Below are 18456 nucleotides of genomic sequence, written 5' to 3'. Positions count from 1 at the left end.
CCTCCCTCCTGCTCCGTGGATCGACGACTCATTGCGAGCTCACAGAACAGGGCTCCGGGCAGCCGAGCGGAAATGGAGGAAAACTCGCCTCCCTGCGGACCTGGCATCCTTTCACTCCCTCCTCTCTACATTTTCCTCTTCTGTCTCTGCTGCTAAAGCCACTTTCTACCACTCTAAATTCCAAGCATCTGCCTCTAACCCTAGGAAGCTCTTTGCCACCTTCTCCCTCCTGAATCCTCCTCCCCTCCCCCTCCTCCCTCTCTGCAAATGACTTCGTCAACCATTTTGAAAAGAAGGTCGACGACATCCGATCCTCGTTTGCTAAGTCAAACGACACCGCTGGTTCTGCTCACACTGCCCTACCCTGTGCTCTGACCTCTTTCTCCCCTCTCTCTCCAGATGAAATCTCGCGTCTTGTGACGGCCGGCCGCCCAACAACCTGCCCGCTTGACCCTATCCCCTCCTCTCTTCTCCAGACCATTTCCGGAGACCTTCTCCCTTACCTCACCTCGCTCACCAACTCATCCCTGACCGCTGGCTACGTCCCTTCCGTCTTCAAGAGAGCGAGAGTTGCACCCCTTCTGAAAAAACCTACACTCGATCCCTCCGATGTCAACAACTACAGACCAGTATCCCTTCTTTCTTTTCTCTCCAAAACTCTTGAACGTGCCGTCCTTGGCCAGCTCTCCCGCTATCTCTCTCAGAATGACCTTCTTGATCCAAATCAGTCAGGTTTCAAGACTAGTCATTCAACTGAGACTGCTCTTCTCTGTATCACGGAGGCCCTCCGCACTGCTAAAGCTAACTCTCTCTCCTCTGCTCTCATCCTTCTAGACCTATCGGCTGCCTTCGATACTGTGAACCATCAGATCCTCCTCTCCACCCTCTCCGAGTTGGGCATCTCCGGCGCGGCCCACGCTTGGATTGCGTCCTACCTGACAGGTCGCTCCTACCAGGTGGCGTGGCGAGAATCTGTCTCCTCACCACGTGCTCTCACCACTGGCGTCCCCCAGGGCTCTGTTCTAGGCCCTCTCCTATTCTCGCTATACACCAAGTCACTTGGCTCTGTCATAACCTCACATGGTCTCTCCTATCATTGCTATGCAGACAACACACAATTAATCTTCTCCTTTCCCCCTTCTGATGACCAGGTGGCGAATCGCATCTCTGCATGTCTGGCAGACATATCAGTGTGGATGACGGATCACCACCTCAAGCTGAACCTCGGAAAGACGGAGCTGCTCTTCCTCCCGGGGAAGGACTGCCCATTCCATGATCTCGCCATCACGGTTGACAACTCCATTGTGTCCTCCTCCCAGAGCGCTAAGAACCTTGGCGTGATCCTGGACAACACCCTGTCGTTCTCAACTAACATCAAGGCGGTGGCCCGTTCTTGTAGGTTCATGCTCTACAACATCCGCAGAGTACGACCCTGCCTCACAAACGAAGCAGCGCAGGTCCTAATCCAGGCACTTGTCATCTCCCGTCTGGATTACTGCAACTCGCTGTTGGCTGGGCTCCCTGCCTGTGCCATTAAACCCCTACAACTCATCCAGAACGCCGCAGCCCGTCTGGTGTTCAACCTTCCCAAGTTCTCTCACGTCACCCCGCTCCTCCGCTCTCTCCACTGGCTTCCAGTTGAAGCTCGCATCCGCTACAAGACCATGGTGCTTGCCTACGGAGCTGTGAGGGGAACGGCACCTCAGTACCTCCAGGCTCTGATCAGGCCCTACACCCATACAAGGGCACTGCGTTCATCCACCTCTGGCCTGCTCGCCTCCCTACCACTGAGGAAGTACAGTTCCGCGCAGCCCAGTCAAAACTGTTCGCTGCTCTGGCCCCCCAATGGTGGAACAAACTCCCTCACGACGCCAGGACAGCGGAGTCAATCACCACCTTCCGGAGACACCTGAAACCCCACCTCTTTCAGGAATACCTAGGATAGGATAAAGTAATCCTTCTCACCCCCTTAAAAGATTTAGATGCACTATTGTAAAGTGGCTGTTCCACTGGATGTCTTAAGGTGAACGCACCAATTTGTAAGTCGCTCTGGATAAGAGCGTCTGCTAAATGACTTAAATGTAAATGTAAATGTAAGTAGGCTAGCTGGCAGTGGCTGCGTTGTTGACTTTGTAGGCTAGCTGGCAGTGGCTGCGTTGTTGGCACTACACTAATCAAGTCGTTCCGTTGAGTGTGATAGTTTCTACAGTGCTGCTATTCGGGGGCTAGCTGGCTAGCTAGCAGTGTTGATTACGTTACGTTGCGTTAAAAGAACGACAATAGCTGGCTAGCTAACCTAGAAAATCGCTCTAGACTACACAATTATCTTTGATACAAAGACGGCTATGTAGCTAGCTATGTAGCTAGCTACGATCAAACAAATCAAACCGTTGTACTGTAATGAAATGAAATGAAAATGTGATACTACCTGTGGAGCGAAGCGGAATGCGACCGGGTTGTTGAGTGAGGAAGTTCTATTCGGTAGACGTTGGCTAGCTGTTGGCTAGCTAGCAGTGTCTCCTACGTTAAGGACGACAAATAGCTGGCTAGCTAACCTCGGTAAATTAAGATAATCACTCTAAGACTACACACTCTAAACTACACAATTATCTTGGATACGAAGACAGCAAAGACAACTATGTAGCTAGCTAACACTACACTAATCAAGTCATTCAGTTGAGTGTAATAGTTTTTTACAGTGCTGCTATTCGGAAGACGGTGGACGTTTGCTAGCTGGCTAGCTGGCTAGCTGCTGGGCAGATAGCAGTGTAGACTACGTTAGGACGACGAAATACGATAATTACGCAATTATTTTTGATACAAAGACGGCTATGTAGCTAGCTAAGAAGAAATTGCTAAGATTAGACAAATCAAACCGTTGTACTATAATGAAATGTAATGAAAAGTTATACTACCTGCGGACCGAAGCGCTCGGATGCGACCGTTCGCTCCAACCCGGTGTCACACGCTTCTGACCGTGTTGAACGCTGAGCTGTAGTCAATGAACAGCATTCTCACATAGGTGTTCCTTTTCCTTTCATGGCTACCGACATGAGTGCTACAGAGCATAATCATTTAGGCAGGTTACCTTCGCTTCCTTGGGCACAGGGACTATGTTGGTCTGCTTTAAACATTTGTATTACAGACTTAGTCTGGGAGAGGTTGAAAATATCAGTGAAGACACTTGCCAGTTGGTCCGCGCATGCTTTGAGTACACGTCCTGGTAATCCGTCTGGCCCCGTGACTGTGAATGTTGTCCTGTTTAAAGGTCTTGCTCACATCGGCTAGGTAGAATCAGGAATTACTCAGGGCAACTTTCTAGGCCCTTTACTTTTTTCAATCTTTAATAACGACATGCCACTGGCTTTGAGTAAGTGTGTTTATGTATGCGGATGACTCCTGCACTATACACGTGAACTACAACAGCAACTGAAATGACTGCAACACTCAACAAATAGCTACAGTTAGTTTCAGAATGGGTGGCAAGAAATAAGTTAGTCCTAAATATTTCCTAAACTAAAAACAATGTATTTGGGACAAATCATTCACTAAATCCTAAACCTCAGCTAAATCTTGTAATGACTAATGTGGAAATTAAGCAAGTTGATGTGACTAAACTACTTGGAGTAACCCTGGATTGTAAACTGGTCAAACATATTGATACAACAGTAGCTAAGATCAGAAGTCTGTCCAAAATAATGTGTTGCTCTGCCTTTTCAACAGCACTATCAACAAGGCAGGTCCAACAGGCCCTAGTTTTGTCGCACCTGGACTACTGTTCAGTCGTGTGGTCAGGTGCCACAAATTGCAATTGGCTCAGAAGAGGGTAGCACGGCTGGCCCTTGGATGTACACAGAGAGCTAATATGAATAATATGCATGTATCTCTCTTGGCTCAAATTGGAGGAGATATTGATTTCATCACTACTTCTATTTGTGAGAAGTATTGACATGTTGAATGCACCGAGCTGTATGTTTGAACTACTGGCACACAGCCTATAGGTCTCTTCACAGTCCCCAAGTCCAGAACAGACTTTGGGAGGCGCATAGTACTACATAAAGCCATGAACATGGACCTCTATTCCACATCAAGTCACTCATGCAAGCAGAAAAATTACATTTTAAAAAGAACCTTATGGAACAGCTAGGACAGTGAAGAGACACAAACACAGGCACAGACACATACATTCACACACACGATAACATATGCGCTATACACACACATACACTTGGATTCTGTGTTGTAGATATGTGGTAGTAGAGTAGTGGCCTGAGGGCACACACTTAATGTGTTATGAAATCTCTTGTGAATGTTTTGTAATGTTTTTAAAATGGTATAACTACCTTAATTTTGCTGGACCCCAGGAAGAATAGCTGCTGCTTTAGCAGCTAATGGGGATCCATAATAAATACAAAAACTAGCAATGGCAGACTGGGCAAGTGCCCAACCCAATGTCCCCAACATACAGAAGTCGCAAGCAGTTGAGAGGGTAGAGAATCATCTAAAATGTGCATCTCAAATATCACATTTTCAGCTGTTTGAAGCTGGTCGACCAAACGGAAAGTAAAATAATCTAGGTGCGGGCTCTCCGCTGGCTTCCACAAGATCCCATAGCCATTATGTCGAATAGGATGAGGGGGGGGTTGTTTATGTTGCTGCAATTCGCCTAGCTTTCTCAAGAGGAAAGCAAAGTTAGGCATAGGACTTTTTAATAGGAAGACATTTTGAATGGAAAACACTTTTATGTTTTAAGTATCTTTTGAATCTGGCATTGAACAAGCTTTGTCAAGCTGATGTAGTCATGTGAAGGATACAAGCTTCATACATTTGTGACTGGAAAATGGAATGTAATCTTTGAAAATCTCTTTCAACGGGCACACCTCCTTATGCTTAAACTTAGATAACCCTCAACAAAAGAGAGTGTAGTCACAGTGACAACGCTATTTGCATGTGTGAGTTGGCTGAGCATTGATGCATTGTTTGAGTAAGAGCAAGTATGAGTGTAAGTCAGTGTTAGTGCGTACGTCATTAACATTCCACATGTGTTGTCCTGTGTTACTTTTTCTTTCAAGAGTGTTCCAATTTACTGAGACAAATCTAACCTAGACTGGAGTTGAACTCTCACCCATTTTATGAGCAAGTGACTCTCTCCAAATCAGTCACTGTGCATAGGTCACTGCGTAGTCCCTCCCTTCAACAATATCACACCAGTGAACTGGAAAGTCCTGTTTTACTGTATGGGCTGGGAAAACAAATACTAACACCTTTTTTTGCAGCTCCATTGTGGACTGAATACATAAATAGGCTGGTCATTAAGTCACCAGGATACAAAATGAGCAAACCAATGTCTGCGCAAGGCATGTCCAAAATGGACGAGGCAAAGAATGTGAAGGATGAGAATAAGCTGTACTTGCACGAGGGGATCCTCTACTCTACAATCATGAGCCCCCCAGAAAATCTTAAAGGCCTGAAGGAGCTGGAGGGCAGACCCAATGACATTTTACTGGTGGCCTACCCAAAATGTGGTAAGTGAAACCATCCCTGCTGTTGTGGTAGTTAGTGTGAACTGGATTAGATAGTGGAAATATATTTTGCCGTCAAATAAAGTGCCTGACACAGTACTGCTGTTATATAGCACTGGGCATGACAACATGTGTATAGGACTTAATACAAAATCCTTCTAGATCTAAGAAGCCAGCAGTTGGTTGTTGAACATTAACAAATGGATCAAGAGCCCACAGGAGCATGTGCATTGGAATATGTCTCCTGAAACCACATCATGAGCATTCTTTGCAGAATCCATGTGTCCCAACTGCCACCCATGAAGATACTCAAACAATTTAGTTAGCCTTAAAAACATAGACTACATTGGACACACACTTTTGCGTAAATTGTATAGTCTGTCCTATACTGCTTTTGCCAGCAAAGCTCTAATTGAGTGTGCTTTTCCAGGGTTCAACTGGATGGTTGCTGTGCTACGCAAAATCATGGCTGCAGCCTCTGGGCAACAAGAACTGTCTCAAATACCTCCACTGATGGAGTTTTTCTCTCCGGACATGCAGAAGGTATGTATACTGTAACAGTTTCCAATAACAGAACTAAGTCCATACCTAGTCAATCAAAATCGCTCTCTTTATCAGACTTGCTTTCAATGACACTGACAGATCTTTAAATTAAATGTGATGTAAAAACTCCGCCTAACAGACATACCCAAAAGGTATTTTTAAATGTTTTATTACTCGCTCACTGGAATTGTTCATTCTTGAATTTACTTTTGTCGCTACCGATTGAGGTAAATCAGCCTTTAGTTTTTACCCGCCACACACACTGAACATTTTCAGAATAACCTACAATAGGATGCGCTAGTGCCTTTAGTGCATTTCAAATTATTTGTAATTGACCTGTTCAAATGAATTTGTATTTAACTAGGCAAGTCAAATCAAACATTTTATTTTTGTATTTCTCATGCTCCTGCCTTTGATTGTAATCATTCTGCCACTGGTTAAGAGCATTGGCTCAGTAACCAAAGGATCGCTGGTTCAAATCACCAAGCCTACAAGGTGAAGAATCTATCAATGTGCCCCTGAGCAAGGCACTTAACCCTAATTGCTCCTGTAAGTCGCTCTGAATAAGATCGGCTGCTAAATGACCATTTATTTTCATGTAATTTTTTACAAATGATGTACCTTGTGGTTTTCTGCTGCATTTTGGTATGCCATATGACAAGCTACTAAAACCTTTGTCCTTTCCCTCTGTTTATTTTCAAGGTGGTGGGAGAAATGCCCTCTCCGCGGTTACTGGGCACACATTTGCACCCTGATAACATCCCTGGCACTTTTATTGCGAAGAAAACAAAGGTCAGTGTTAATAACTTTACTAAAGAACATGTCACAATAACTTGAATCTAGCCTCCCTTCCATTGTGGAGTGCTCAATCTAATGCAGTCTGGGAATTTTTCTTTTTCTTTTTAGAATAACAGGAAATGAATACGATATGAAAGTGACATCAATTTCACCTCAGTATCTTTTTGTAGACTATGAATGGAGCCTCAAATTTGTATCTTCAATGAAAACGCAGTAATTTAAGATATAAAATCTATACTTATATTTATGGGTGAATATATATTTTCAATGTATTTGATGGCCAAGAAGAAGCACAGAGCCGAAAAGTTTCAACTGTTTAATTTCAACTACACACATGAACTACAACTCCCAGCAGCTGTGCAATGCCTCTCTTTCGACAGCTTGCCATTTGTATTTTTATTTACGTTTTCAGAAAGTACTGGCTGGCGACGTTCAGATAAAAAACTACGAAATCAAATATAAAACGCATAAAACGGCCTGTATCAAGTGGGTTCTTAGTCCTGTGGGTCCTCGGCTCAAGTAGGCACGCTCCAGCATGCTAGTTCAAATAAGATTTTTTTTACTTTTGGCGACATGTCTTACTTCTTGAGCGTCAAATATTTTTTATAAAAGGCATCAGTATAAGTAAATTAATCCACAGCTATCAATATATATGTATATACAGTGCATTCGGAAAGTATTCAGACCCCTTAAGTTTTTCCACATTTTGTTTACGTTACAACCTTATTCTAAAATGTATTGTATTGTTTTTTTTCACCTCATCACTCTACACACAACACCCCATAATGCTAAAGAAAAACTGTTTTTTAGACATTTTTGTTAATTTACTCAGTACTTTGTTGAAGCACCTTTGGCAGCGATTACAGACTCGGGCCTTCTTGGGTATGACGCTACAAGTTTGGCACACCTGTATTTGGGGAGTTTCTCACATTCATCTCTGCAGATCCTCTCAAGTTCTGTCAGGTTTGATGGGGAGCGTCGCTGCACAGCTATTTTCAGGTCTCTCCAGAGATGTTCGATCAGGTTCAAGTACGGGGTCTGGCTGGGCCACTCAAGGCCATTCAGAGACGTGTCTTCGAAGCAACTCCTGCGGTGTCTTGGCTGTGTGCTTATGGTCTTTATCCTGTTGGAAGGTGAACCTTCGCCACAGTCTGAGGTCCTGTTTGTTCTGGAGCAGGTTTTCATCAAGGATCTCTCTGTACTTTGCTCTGTTCATCTTTCCCTCAATCCTGGCTAGTCTCCATGTCCCTGCCACTGAAAGATATCCCCACAGCATGATGCTGCCACCACCATGCTTCACCGTATGGATGGTGCCTGGTTTCCTCCAGATGTGATGCTTGGCATTCAGGCTAAAGAGTTCAATCTTGGTTTCATCACACCAGAGAATCTTGTTTCTCATGGTCTGAGAGCCTTTAGGTGCCTTTTGGCAAACTCCAAGTGGGCTATCATGTGCCTTTTACTGAGGAGTGGCTTCCGTCTGGTCACTCTACCATAAAGGCTACTGTCTGGCCACTCTAACATAAAGGCCTGATTGGTGGAGTGCTGCAGAGATGGTTGTCCTGTCAGAGTGACCATCGGGTTCTTGGTCACCTCCCTGACCAAGTTCCTTCTCCCCCGATTGCTCAGTTTGGCCAGTCGGCCAACTCTAGGAAGAGTCTTGCTGATTCCAAACGTCTTCCATTTAAGAATGATGGAGGCAACTGTGTTCTTGGGGACCTTTAATGCGGCAGAAATGTTTTGGTACCCTTCCCCATATCTGTGCCTCGACACAATACTGTCTCGGAGCTCTACGGACAATTCTTTCGACCTCATGGCTTGGTTTTTGCTCTGACATGCACTGTCAACTGTGGGACCTTTTAAAGATAGTTGTGTGCCTTAACAAATCATGTCGAATCAATTGAATTTACCACAAGTGGACTCCAATCAAGTTGTAGAAACATCTCAAGGATGAGCAATGGAAACAGGATGCACCTGAGCTCAATTTCGTGTCTCATAGCAGAGTGTCTGAATATATGTAAATTTGCTCAAATTCAAAAAACCTGTAATCACTTTGTCATTATGGGGTATTGTGTGTAGATTGCTGAGAAAAATGTTTTATTTCATACATTTTAGAATAAGGCTGTAACGTAACAAATAGTGGAATACTTGACTACTTTCGGAAGGCATTGTAACAATAAACTGCATTCATCAATCTGACTCTAATATTGTTTGAATAAATGCAACAGGCCTTGTCTGTCTCTGGAGTAATCTAGTCAAGGTAGCGAACCTTGTATCACCACTCAGTATGATTGTGAACATGAATGTGTCTAACTTGCACCTTAATGCAATTATTAAGAGACTAGATACAAATAGCTAATTCTGCCGACCAATGTTCTAGCATTATTTTATTGAGGCAAGCATATAGACAACTACCAATAGACCTACTAAATTATAAACGTATAGTCAATTGAATAATGACTCTGTAAAACGAGGAATGCATTTACTCAATTCCACTAATATAATTTATTAGTCCCAAAATAATTGACACTCAAACAATTACATTGCACATGAAATACATGATGCATCTTAGCATGTCTGTGTTATTCTGTAATGTATTGTCACGGTGCTGACTTTTGCCCAATACCTGCAGCAAAAGCCTCTACCCCGTCCTCTGGCTGGGCAGAGTACTTTAGGATTTTTACTTCGGTATAACAAGGGCCTAGCCGTGCGGCCCTACCAACCCTTCTATTTATTCGTAATGGCCCTTCGTGTGAGTTTAGTTTGTTCCTTCGTTCACGTTGTCACTCCCTTATTTTCCGGTTTAGTATGAGGTCTTGGATAGATATACTCCTATTTAAATATTCTAAGTGTTATCGATTCCTCCTATATTTCCTTACTTTCAAGTTTCTTTACCTATGTATATATCAATACCTAATAACGTCTTCTATTAGTTCTTATGTTCGTCAGCTAGTAGTCACTTGGAAACTAGTATTGGTATATGTTTTGACTCTCCTAAAAATATATGATTGTCCACACAATGAAATATTATTCAGTGCAATCACTTTAACCTATAACCAGGGTCACTTTCTGTTCAGTGAGAGTGTCAAAGGCGTTTGCTCTCCAGTTCTCAAACATTGTTCTAGTCTAACAAAAAGCGTTTAGGGCAATAGTAAATTTACCTATGATGATTCTCCATATGAAGTCTGTCTCATATGTCAGTGAGGATCATGGCTCTCTCATGATCTCTGCTCTCTTTGTATACCTTTTTACAGGGGAAGTTCGCAAGTTTCTGGAGCTGTGTCTAAACGGTAGACCACTATTACGTACTCTTAGTCCTGTGTCTAAACGGTAGACCACTATTACGTAATCTTAGACCTGTGTCTAAACGGTAGACCACTATTACGTACTCTTAGTCCTGTGTCTAAGCGGTAGACCACTATTACGTAATCTTAGACCTGTGTCTAAACGGTAGACCACTATTACGTACTCTTAGACCTGTGTCTAAACGGAAGCTTCCTATTCCAAATCTAGGTCATGCAATACTAACTCCCACATTGCTGCTTCCGTGTTACTGTTGGCTGATTCTACTCGATGATACCAGCTGGTTGTTTCTACCACTGGAGGTGGCGTATGTGGCGTGTCAAGCATCAGCTGGGAGAAGTCTATGATAGGTATCTCCTCTGCTTCCCCCTGTTGTCCAGTTTCTGCAGGTGTGGTCCATGGTTCCAGGAGGTCCCATGGACGCCCTGTGTTGTTATCCCCATTTCTTGGAGTAGGCAGATTATTTTTGGCTCTTGTCACAGTATCATGTAATGTGTCTTCAGTTCAGAATAATCTCTAAGAGGATACACTTTGTGTGTGGTACACACAGGAGATTGGTAGCAAGTTCTAAAAGTATAAAACAATGCAATGCTTCCCTTTTAACCAAATTCAAGCAGAAACTCGCCCCCAACCTGAATTAGCATTTAAACTCAGCAAAAAAGAAATGGCCCTTTTTCAGGACCCTGTCTTCCAGAGAGAATTCGTAAAAATCCAAATAACAGATCTTCATTGTAAAGGGTTGAAACACTGTTTCCCATGATTTTTCAATTGACCATAAACAATTAATGAACATGCACCTGTGGAACAGTCGTTAAGACACAAACAGCTTACAGACGGTAGGCAATTACGTTTTTAATGTATTTTTATTTTACCTTCATTTAACCAGGCAAATCAGTTAAGAACAAATTCTTATTTTCAATGATGGCCTAGGAACAGTGGGTTAACTGCCTGTTCAGGGGCAGAACGACAGATTTGTACCTTGTCAGCTAAGGGGGTTTGAACTCGCAACCTTCTGGTTACTAGTCCAACGCTCTAACCACTAGGCTACCCTGCCGCCCCAAGGTCACAGTTATGAAAACTTTTGACACTAAAGAGGCCTTTCTACTGACTCTGAAAAACACCAAAAGATAGAAAGTACTTAATGCAGCTGGTGGCTACAACAGATACTCACTGTCACTTTTGATTTTGATCCCCCTATGTTCAAGGACACATTATTCCATTTCTGTTAGTCACGTGTCTGTGGAACTTGTTCAGTTTTTGTCTCAGTTGATGAATCCTGTTATGTTCATACAAATGTTTACACATGTTAAGTTTGCTGAAAATGAACGCAGTTGAAAGTGAGAGGACATTTATTTTTTGGCTGAGTTTATTTGCACTTTGCTAGTAAAAACAAAAGACAGGAAACACACCCAGATTCTAATCTAATCATTCCAATTCAAATGACAGGAGCGCACCCCTGTGTCGCTCCTCTTTGAACTATCCACCGTCCGACAAATAAAATAACACTGTTTCCCTGTAACAATAAATGCATAGAACATACAGTACAACATGTCAAAATGTATAGCTCTTTATAAACTCTTGAAACAATCCAAACGTGAAAATGTAATTCACGCAGAAACATTCATTACATTTTCATCCGTCTTCACACCTCCAACGGTGTCCATGCTCCCAGGGTTCTGGGGGAACGCCCCTTCCCGGAGAAAGCCACAGATAAGATGTGTTTGATCACTGTGATAGCCTACAAATGGTCTGCCATCCAAACAATGTCATAAACTGTGATTGAGTCATCACGTTGTGCTCCCACGCCAGCAAGTCGCCAGTTGCGAGTATCACCTTCTCTCTTTCTTCCACTACATATTCCTCCCATTAGACTTGTCCAATAACGCCTCTCGCTCAGACCACTCTCAGATTGTTCTTTACTAAGAAGCTATTTTGTCACTTTTTGACAATTTTAATTGAAAACAATCACAGTAAGGTACGTAGCCTTTTCCTGCAGACAATGCCATAGTTGCCTAATGGAATATTATTCATATTTTTTATCATTTTGTAATTATACTGAACAAAAATATAAAATGCAACATGCAACAATTTCAATGATTCTACTGAGCTACAGTTCATATAAGGAAATCAGTCAATTGAAATAAATTCATTAGGCCCTAATCTATGGATTTCACATGTATTTCACTGCAGGGGAGCAGCCATGGTTGGGCCTGGGATGGCATATGCCCACCCACTTGAGAGCCAGGCCAAGCCAATTAGAATGAGTTTTTCCCCACAAAGGGCTTTATTACAGATGATCCCGCAGGTGAAGATGCCACCTGTGGAGGTCCTGGCCTGGGGTGGTTACACGTGGTCTGCGTTCGTGAAGCAGGATGGATGTATTGCCAAAGTGATTCAAGGGTTTTTCTTTCTTTTTAATATTTTCTACATTGTAGAAAAATAGTGAAAACGTCAACTATGAAATAACACATATGGAATCATGTAATAACCAAAGAAGTGTTAAACAAATCAAAATATACTTTATATTTTAGAATCTTCAAAGTTTTTTATTGATTTATTTCACCTTTATTTAACCAGGTAGGCTAGTTGAGAACAAATTCTCATTTACAACGGCGACCTGGCCAATATAAAGCATAGCAGTGTGAACAGACAGCAACACAGAGTTACACATGGAGTAAACAATTAACAAGTCAATAACACAGTAGAAAAAAAGGGGGAGTCTATATACAATGTGTGCAAAAGGCATGAGGAGGTAGGCGAATAATTACAATTTTGCAGATTAACACTGGAGTGATAAATGATCAGATGGTCATGTACAGGTAGAGATATTGGTGTGCAAAAGAGCAGAAAAGTAAATAAATAAAAACAGTATGGGGATGAGGTAGGTGAAAATGGGTGGGCTATTTACCAATAGACTATGTACAGCTGCAGCGATCGGTTAGCTGCTCAGATAGCTGATGTTTGAAGTTGGTGAGGGAGATAAAAGTCTCCAACTTCAACGATTTTTGCAATTCGTTCCAGTCACAGGCAGCAGAGAACTGGAAGGAAAGGCGGCCAAATGAGGTGTTGGCTTTAGGGATGATCAGTGAGATACACCTGCTGGAGCGCGTGCTACGGGTGGGTGTTGCCATCGTGACCAGTGAACTGAGATAAGGCGGAGCTTTACCTAGCATGGACTTGTAGATGACCTGGAGCCAGTGGGTCTGGCGATGAATATGTAGCGAGGGACAGCCGACTAGAGCATACAAGTCGCAGTGGTGGGTGGTATAAGGTGCTTTAGTAACAAAGCGGATGGCACTGTGATAAACTGCATCCAGTTTGCCGAGTAGAGTATTGGAAGCCATTTTGTAGATGACATCGCCGAAGTCGAGGATCGGTAGGATAGTCAGTTTTACTAGGGTAAGTTTGGCGGCGTGAGTGAATGAGGCTTTGTTGCGAAATAGAAAGACGATTCTAGATTTGATTTTGGATTGGAGATGTTTGATATGAGTCTGGAAGGAGAGTTTACAGTCTAGCCAGACACCTAGGTACTTATAGATGTCCACATATTCTAGGTCGGAACCATCCAGGGTGGTGATGCTAGTCGGGTGTGCGAGTGCAGGCAGCGAACGGTTGAAAAGCATGCATTTGGTTTTACTAGCGTTTAAGAGCAGTTGGAGGCCACGGAAGGAGTGTTGTATGGCATTGAAGCTCGTTTGAATGTTATATAGCACAGTGTCCAAGGAAGGCCCAGAAGTATACAGAATGGTGTCGTTTGCGTAGAGGTGGATCAGGGAATTGCCCGCAGCAAGAGCAACATCATTGATACATACAGAGAAAAGGGTCGGCCCGTGAATTGAACCCTGTGGCACCCCCATAGAGAGTGCCAGATGACCAGACAACATGCCCTCCGATTTGACACACTGAACTCTGTCCGCAAAGTAGTTGGAGAACCAGGCAAGGCAGTCTGAGTCTGCCGATAAGAATATGGTGATTGACAGAGTCGAAAGCCTTGGCCAGGTCGACGAAGACGGCTGCACAGTATTGTCTTTTATCGATGGCGGTTATGATATCGTTTAATACCTTTAGCGCGGCTGAGGTGCACCCGTGACCGTCTCGGAAACCAGATTGCACAGCGGATAAGGTACGGTGGGATTCGAGATGGTCAGTGATCTGTTTGTTGACTTGGCTTTCGAAGACCTTAGATAGGCAGGGCAGGATGGATATAGGTCTGTAACAGTTTGGGTCCAGGGTGTCTCCCCCTTTGAAGAGGGGGATGACCGCGGCAGCTTTCCAGTCCTTGGGGATCTCAGACGATATGAAAGAGAGGTTGAACGGGCTGGTAATAGGGGTTGCGACAATGGCGACGGATAGTTTCAGGGTCCAGATTGTCATGCCAAGCTGATTTGTACGGGACCAGGTTTTGCAGCTCTTTCAGAACATCTGCTATCTGGATTTGGGTAAAGGAGAAGCTGGGGAGGCTTGGGCGAGTAGCTGTGGGGGGGATGGAGCTGTTGGCCGAGGTTGGAGTAGCCAGGAGGAAGGCATGGCCAGCCGTTGAGAAATGCTTGTTGAAGTTTTCGATTATCATGAATTTATCGGTGGTGACCTTCTTACCTAGCCTCAGTGCAGTGGGCAGCTAAGAGGAGGTGCTCTTGTTCTCCATGGACTTTACAGTGTCCCAGAACTTTTTGGAGTTGGAGCTACAGGATGCAAATTTCTGCTTGAAAAAGCCGGCCTTTGCTTTCCTGACTGACTGCGAGTATTGATTCCTGACTTCCCTGAACAGATGCATATCGCGGGGACTATTCGATGCTATTGCAGTCCGCCACAGAATGTTTTTGTGCTGGTCGAGGGCAGTCAGGTCTGGAGTGAACCAAGGGCTAAAGCTGTTCTTAGTTATGCTTTTTTTGTTACGGAGCATGCTTATCTAAGATGGTGAGGAAGTTACTTTTAAAGAATGACCAGGCATCCTCAACTGACGGGATGAGGTCAATATCCTTCCAGGATACCCGGGCCAGGTCGATTAGAAAGGCCTGCTCGCAGAAGTGTTTTAGGGAGTGTTTGACAGTGATTAGGGGTGGTCGGTTGACTGCTGACCCGTAGAGGATACAGGCAATGAGGCAGTGATCGCTAAGATCCTGATTGAAGACAGCGGAGGTGTATTTGGAGGGCCAGTTGGTCAGGATAACGTCTATGAGGGTGCCCTTGTTTACAGATTTAGGGTTGTACCCGGTGGGTTCCTTGATAATTTAGGTGAAATTGGGGGCATCTAGCTTAGATTGTAGGACTTCCGGGGTGTTAAGCATATCCCAGTTTAGGTCACCTAACAGGTGCCCAGGGCACAGCTGGGAGCTGAGGGGGGTCGGTAGCAGGGGGCAACAGTGAGAGACTTATTTCTGGAGAGATTCATTTTTAAAATTAGAAGTTCGAACTGTTTGGGTATGGACCTGGAAAGTATGACATTACTTTGCAGGCTATCTCTGCAGTAGACTGCAATTCCTCCCCCTTTGGCAGTTCTATCTTGACGGAAAATGTTATAGTTGGGTGTGGAAATCTCAGAATTTTTGGTGGCCTTCCTAAGCCAGGATTCAGACACAGCAAGGACAACAGGGTTGACAGAGTGTGCTAAAGCAGTGAGTAAAACAAACTTAGGGAGGCATGAAACCAAGGCTTTTTCGATCACAGAAGTCAACAAATGAGGGTGCCTGGGGACATGCAGGGCCTGGGTTTACCTCCACATCACCCGCGGAACAGAGGGGGAGTAGAATGAGGGTGCGGCTAAAGGCTATCAAAACTGGTCACCTAGAGCGTTGGGGACAAAGAATAAAAGGAGCAGATTTCTGGGCGTTGTAGAATATATTCAGGGCATAATGCGCAGACAGGGGTATGGTGGGGTGTGGGTACAGCGGAGGTAAGACCAGGCACTGGGTGATGATAAGAGAGGTTGTATCTCTGGACATGCTGGTTGTAATGGGTGAGGTCACCGCATGTGTGGGAGGTGGGACAAAGGAGGTATCAGAGGTATGAAGAGTGGAACTAGGGGGTCCATTGTAAACTAAAACAATGATAACTAACCTAAACAACAGTATACAAGGCATATTGACATTTGAGAGAGACATACAGCAATGCATAAAGTAATCACAGGTGTTGATTGGGAGAGCTAGCTAAAACAACAGGTGAGACAACAACAGCTAATCAGCTAACACAACAACAGCAGGTAAAATGGTGATGACTAGGCAGAGGGTCAGATTAACTACACACAGAGCCTGAGTTCGCGGCTGGGGCTGACAGATAAAAAGTAAATAAACAGAGTAGAGTACCGTGATTAATGGACAGTCCAGTAGGAATCAGCTATGTAGCCAAGTGAACATAGTGTTAAAGGGGCAGCAGTAGATGGAACAGGGGAGCCCCACTACGTTAGCGACACGGCGTTTAAAGTTAGTAGCGTCTGCTCAGCCGGATGCCGGATGAAGGCACAGCAGATGGAGTATTCGTCGGCAGACCAGTCGTGGTGGTGCGGCGGGGCGCCGTGTCGACAGAGAATCCAAGCCAGATGGCAAAAGAGGTATTGTGGAATTTAGTTTGCTAGCCGGGAGATGTGCCTGGCTCACGGCTAACTGGTGCTAGCTTCGTGGCAGTGGCGTTAGCCACTATACCCAATCGGTATTAGCGGTGATCCGGTGCCAAGGCCCAGAGTTTACAGCAAGGATCCGGTGGAGTTTTGGGCTCTAGCCGTGTATGAGTGGGGTTCGGGTGAACAGCTGAGTAGGCCGGGAGGTGGGCCTCAGGGAATAGCTTCGGTAATAGGTGCCACGGTGAGTGTAAGCTAGCTGTGAGCTAGCTAGCTAGCTGCAAGCTAGCTGTGAAGATCAGAAGTAGTGGTCCAGGGATTACGGCAGGAATCCGGCGTTGTTGTGGAGAGACAGTCCGATATTGTTAGACAAGCGATATTGGTAGACAGGCGAGTATTATCCAGGCCAAAAACAGGGCTGGTATCTGTGCAGAAGGTAAGAGTCGCTAGCAGTGGCTAAGAATGACTAAATAGCTTGTAGCTTATTAGCTGGTTAGCTTCTGGAGATTCTTGAATGTGTTCGAAAATTGAAAATAATAACGATTCCGTATCACATTGGGTGAAGCAGGTTACCGGAAGGTATAATCGAATAAAAAATCGAAAAGAGATTGAAAATAAATTGAAATATATATACAAAAAAATACAAAAGTACACGAGAGGACAAAACAAACACGTCTTCACTGCTACGCCATCTTGTATAGAAGTAACCACCTTTTGCCTTGATGACAGCTTTGCACACTCTTGTCATTTTCTCAATCAAATCAAATGTTATTTGTCACATTCGTTGAATTCAACAGGTGTAGCCCTTCCTGTGAACCACTTACTTACAAGCCCTTAACCTCTTGAAGCTAGGGGGCACTATTTTTATGTTTGGGAAAAAATAATGTCCCCAAAGTAAACAACCTATTTCTCAGGACCAGATTCTAGAATATTCATATAATTGACAGATTAGGATAGAAAACACTCTAAAGTTTCCAAAACTGTCAAAATATTGTCTGTGAGTATAACAGAACTGATATTGCAGGCGAAACCCTGAGGAAAATCAAACCAGGAAGTGGCTTCTATTTTGAAAACTCTATGTTCCATAGCCTGCCTTTGCTCCATTTAAAGGGATATCAACCAGATTCATTTTCCTATCGCTTCCTCAAGATGTAAAGACTGTAGACATAGTTTCAGGCTTTTATTTTGAAAAATGAGCGAGAAAGACAACATCGCGTCATTGTATGGCCGGGTGCCAGCAGCGTTTTGCTTGGCGCAACAGAGTTTGGGCAGCCATTGCCTTTCCCTCTCCTACTGAGAAAGACAGTTGCGGTTTCTATGTTATCGATTATATATTTTAAAAACAACCTGAGGATTGATTATAAAAAACGTTTGACATGTTTCTGTGGACATTACGGATACTATTTGGAATTGGTCTGCGTTGTCGTGACCGCTCTTTCCTGTGGATTTCTGAACATAACGCGCCAAACAAACTGAGGTATTTTGGATATAAAAATTATCTTTATGGAACAAAAGGAACATTTATTGTGTAACCTGGAGTCTCGTGAGTGAAAACATCCGAAGATCAGTAAAGGTAAACGATTAATTTGATTGCTTTTCTGATTTTCGTGACCAAGCTACTTGATGCTAGGTGTACATAATGTTTTGTTGAGCGATCGATAAACTTACACAAACGCTTGGATTGCTTTCGCTGTAAAGCATATGTTCAAAATCTGACACGACAGGTGGATTAACAAAAAG

At 43.9% G+C, this 18456-nt stretch overlaps 1 protein-coding gene across 1 annotated transcript in view; it reads left to right on the top strand.

The window, feature by feature from the left end:
• Positions 1-5217: 5217 nt before the first annotated feature.
• The window catches only part of LOC115142706 (sulfotransferase 6B1-like), a 29009-nt gene continuing 15770 nt past the window's right edge, over positions 5218-18456 (top strand). The window contains exons 1-3 of the mRNA XM_029682362.2: positions 5218-5525; positions 5953-6065; positions 6768-6857. Of these exons, the coding sequence (XP_029538222.1) occupies positions 5333-5525; positions 5953-6065; positions 6768-6857 (396 nt within the window). The 5' untranslated portion in view covers positions 5218-5332. The remainder of the gene's footprint in view (positions 5526-5952; positions 6066-6767; positions 6858-18456) is intronic.

Source organism: Oncorhynchus nerka, linkage group LG15 (genome assembly GCF_034236695.1).
Source record: "Oncorhynchus nerka isolate Pitt River linkage group LG15, Oner_Uvic_2.0, whole genome shotgun sequence".
In the NCBI taxonomy this organism is placed as follows: domain Eukaryota; kingdom Metazoa; phylum Chordata; class Actinopteri; order Salmoniformes; family Salmonidae; genus Oncorhynchus; species Oncorhynchus nerka.
Note: the sequence above shows the minus strand (reverse complement) of the source record. Positions and strands in the feature narration are given on the sequence as shown.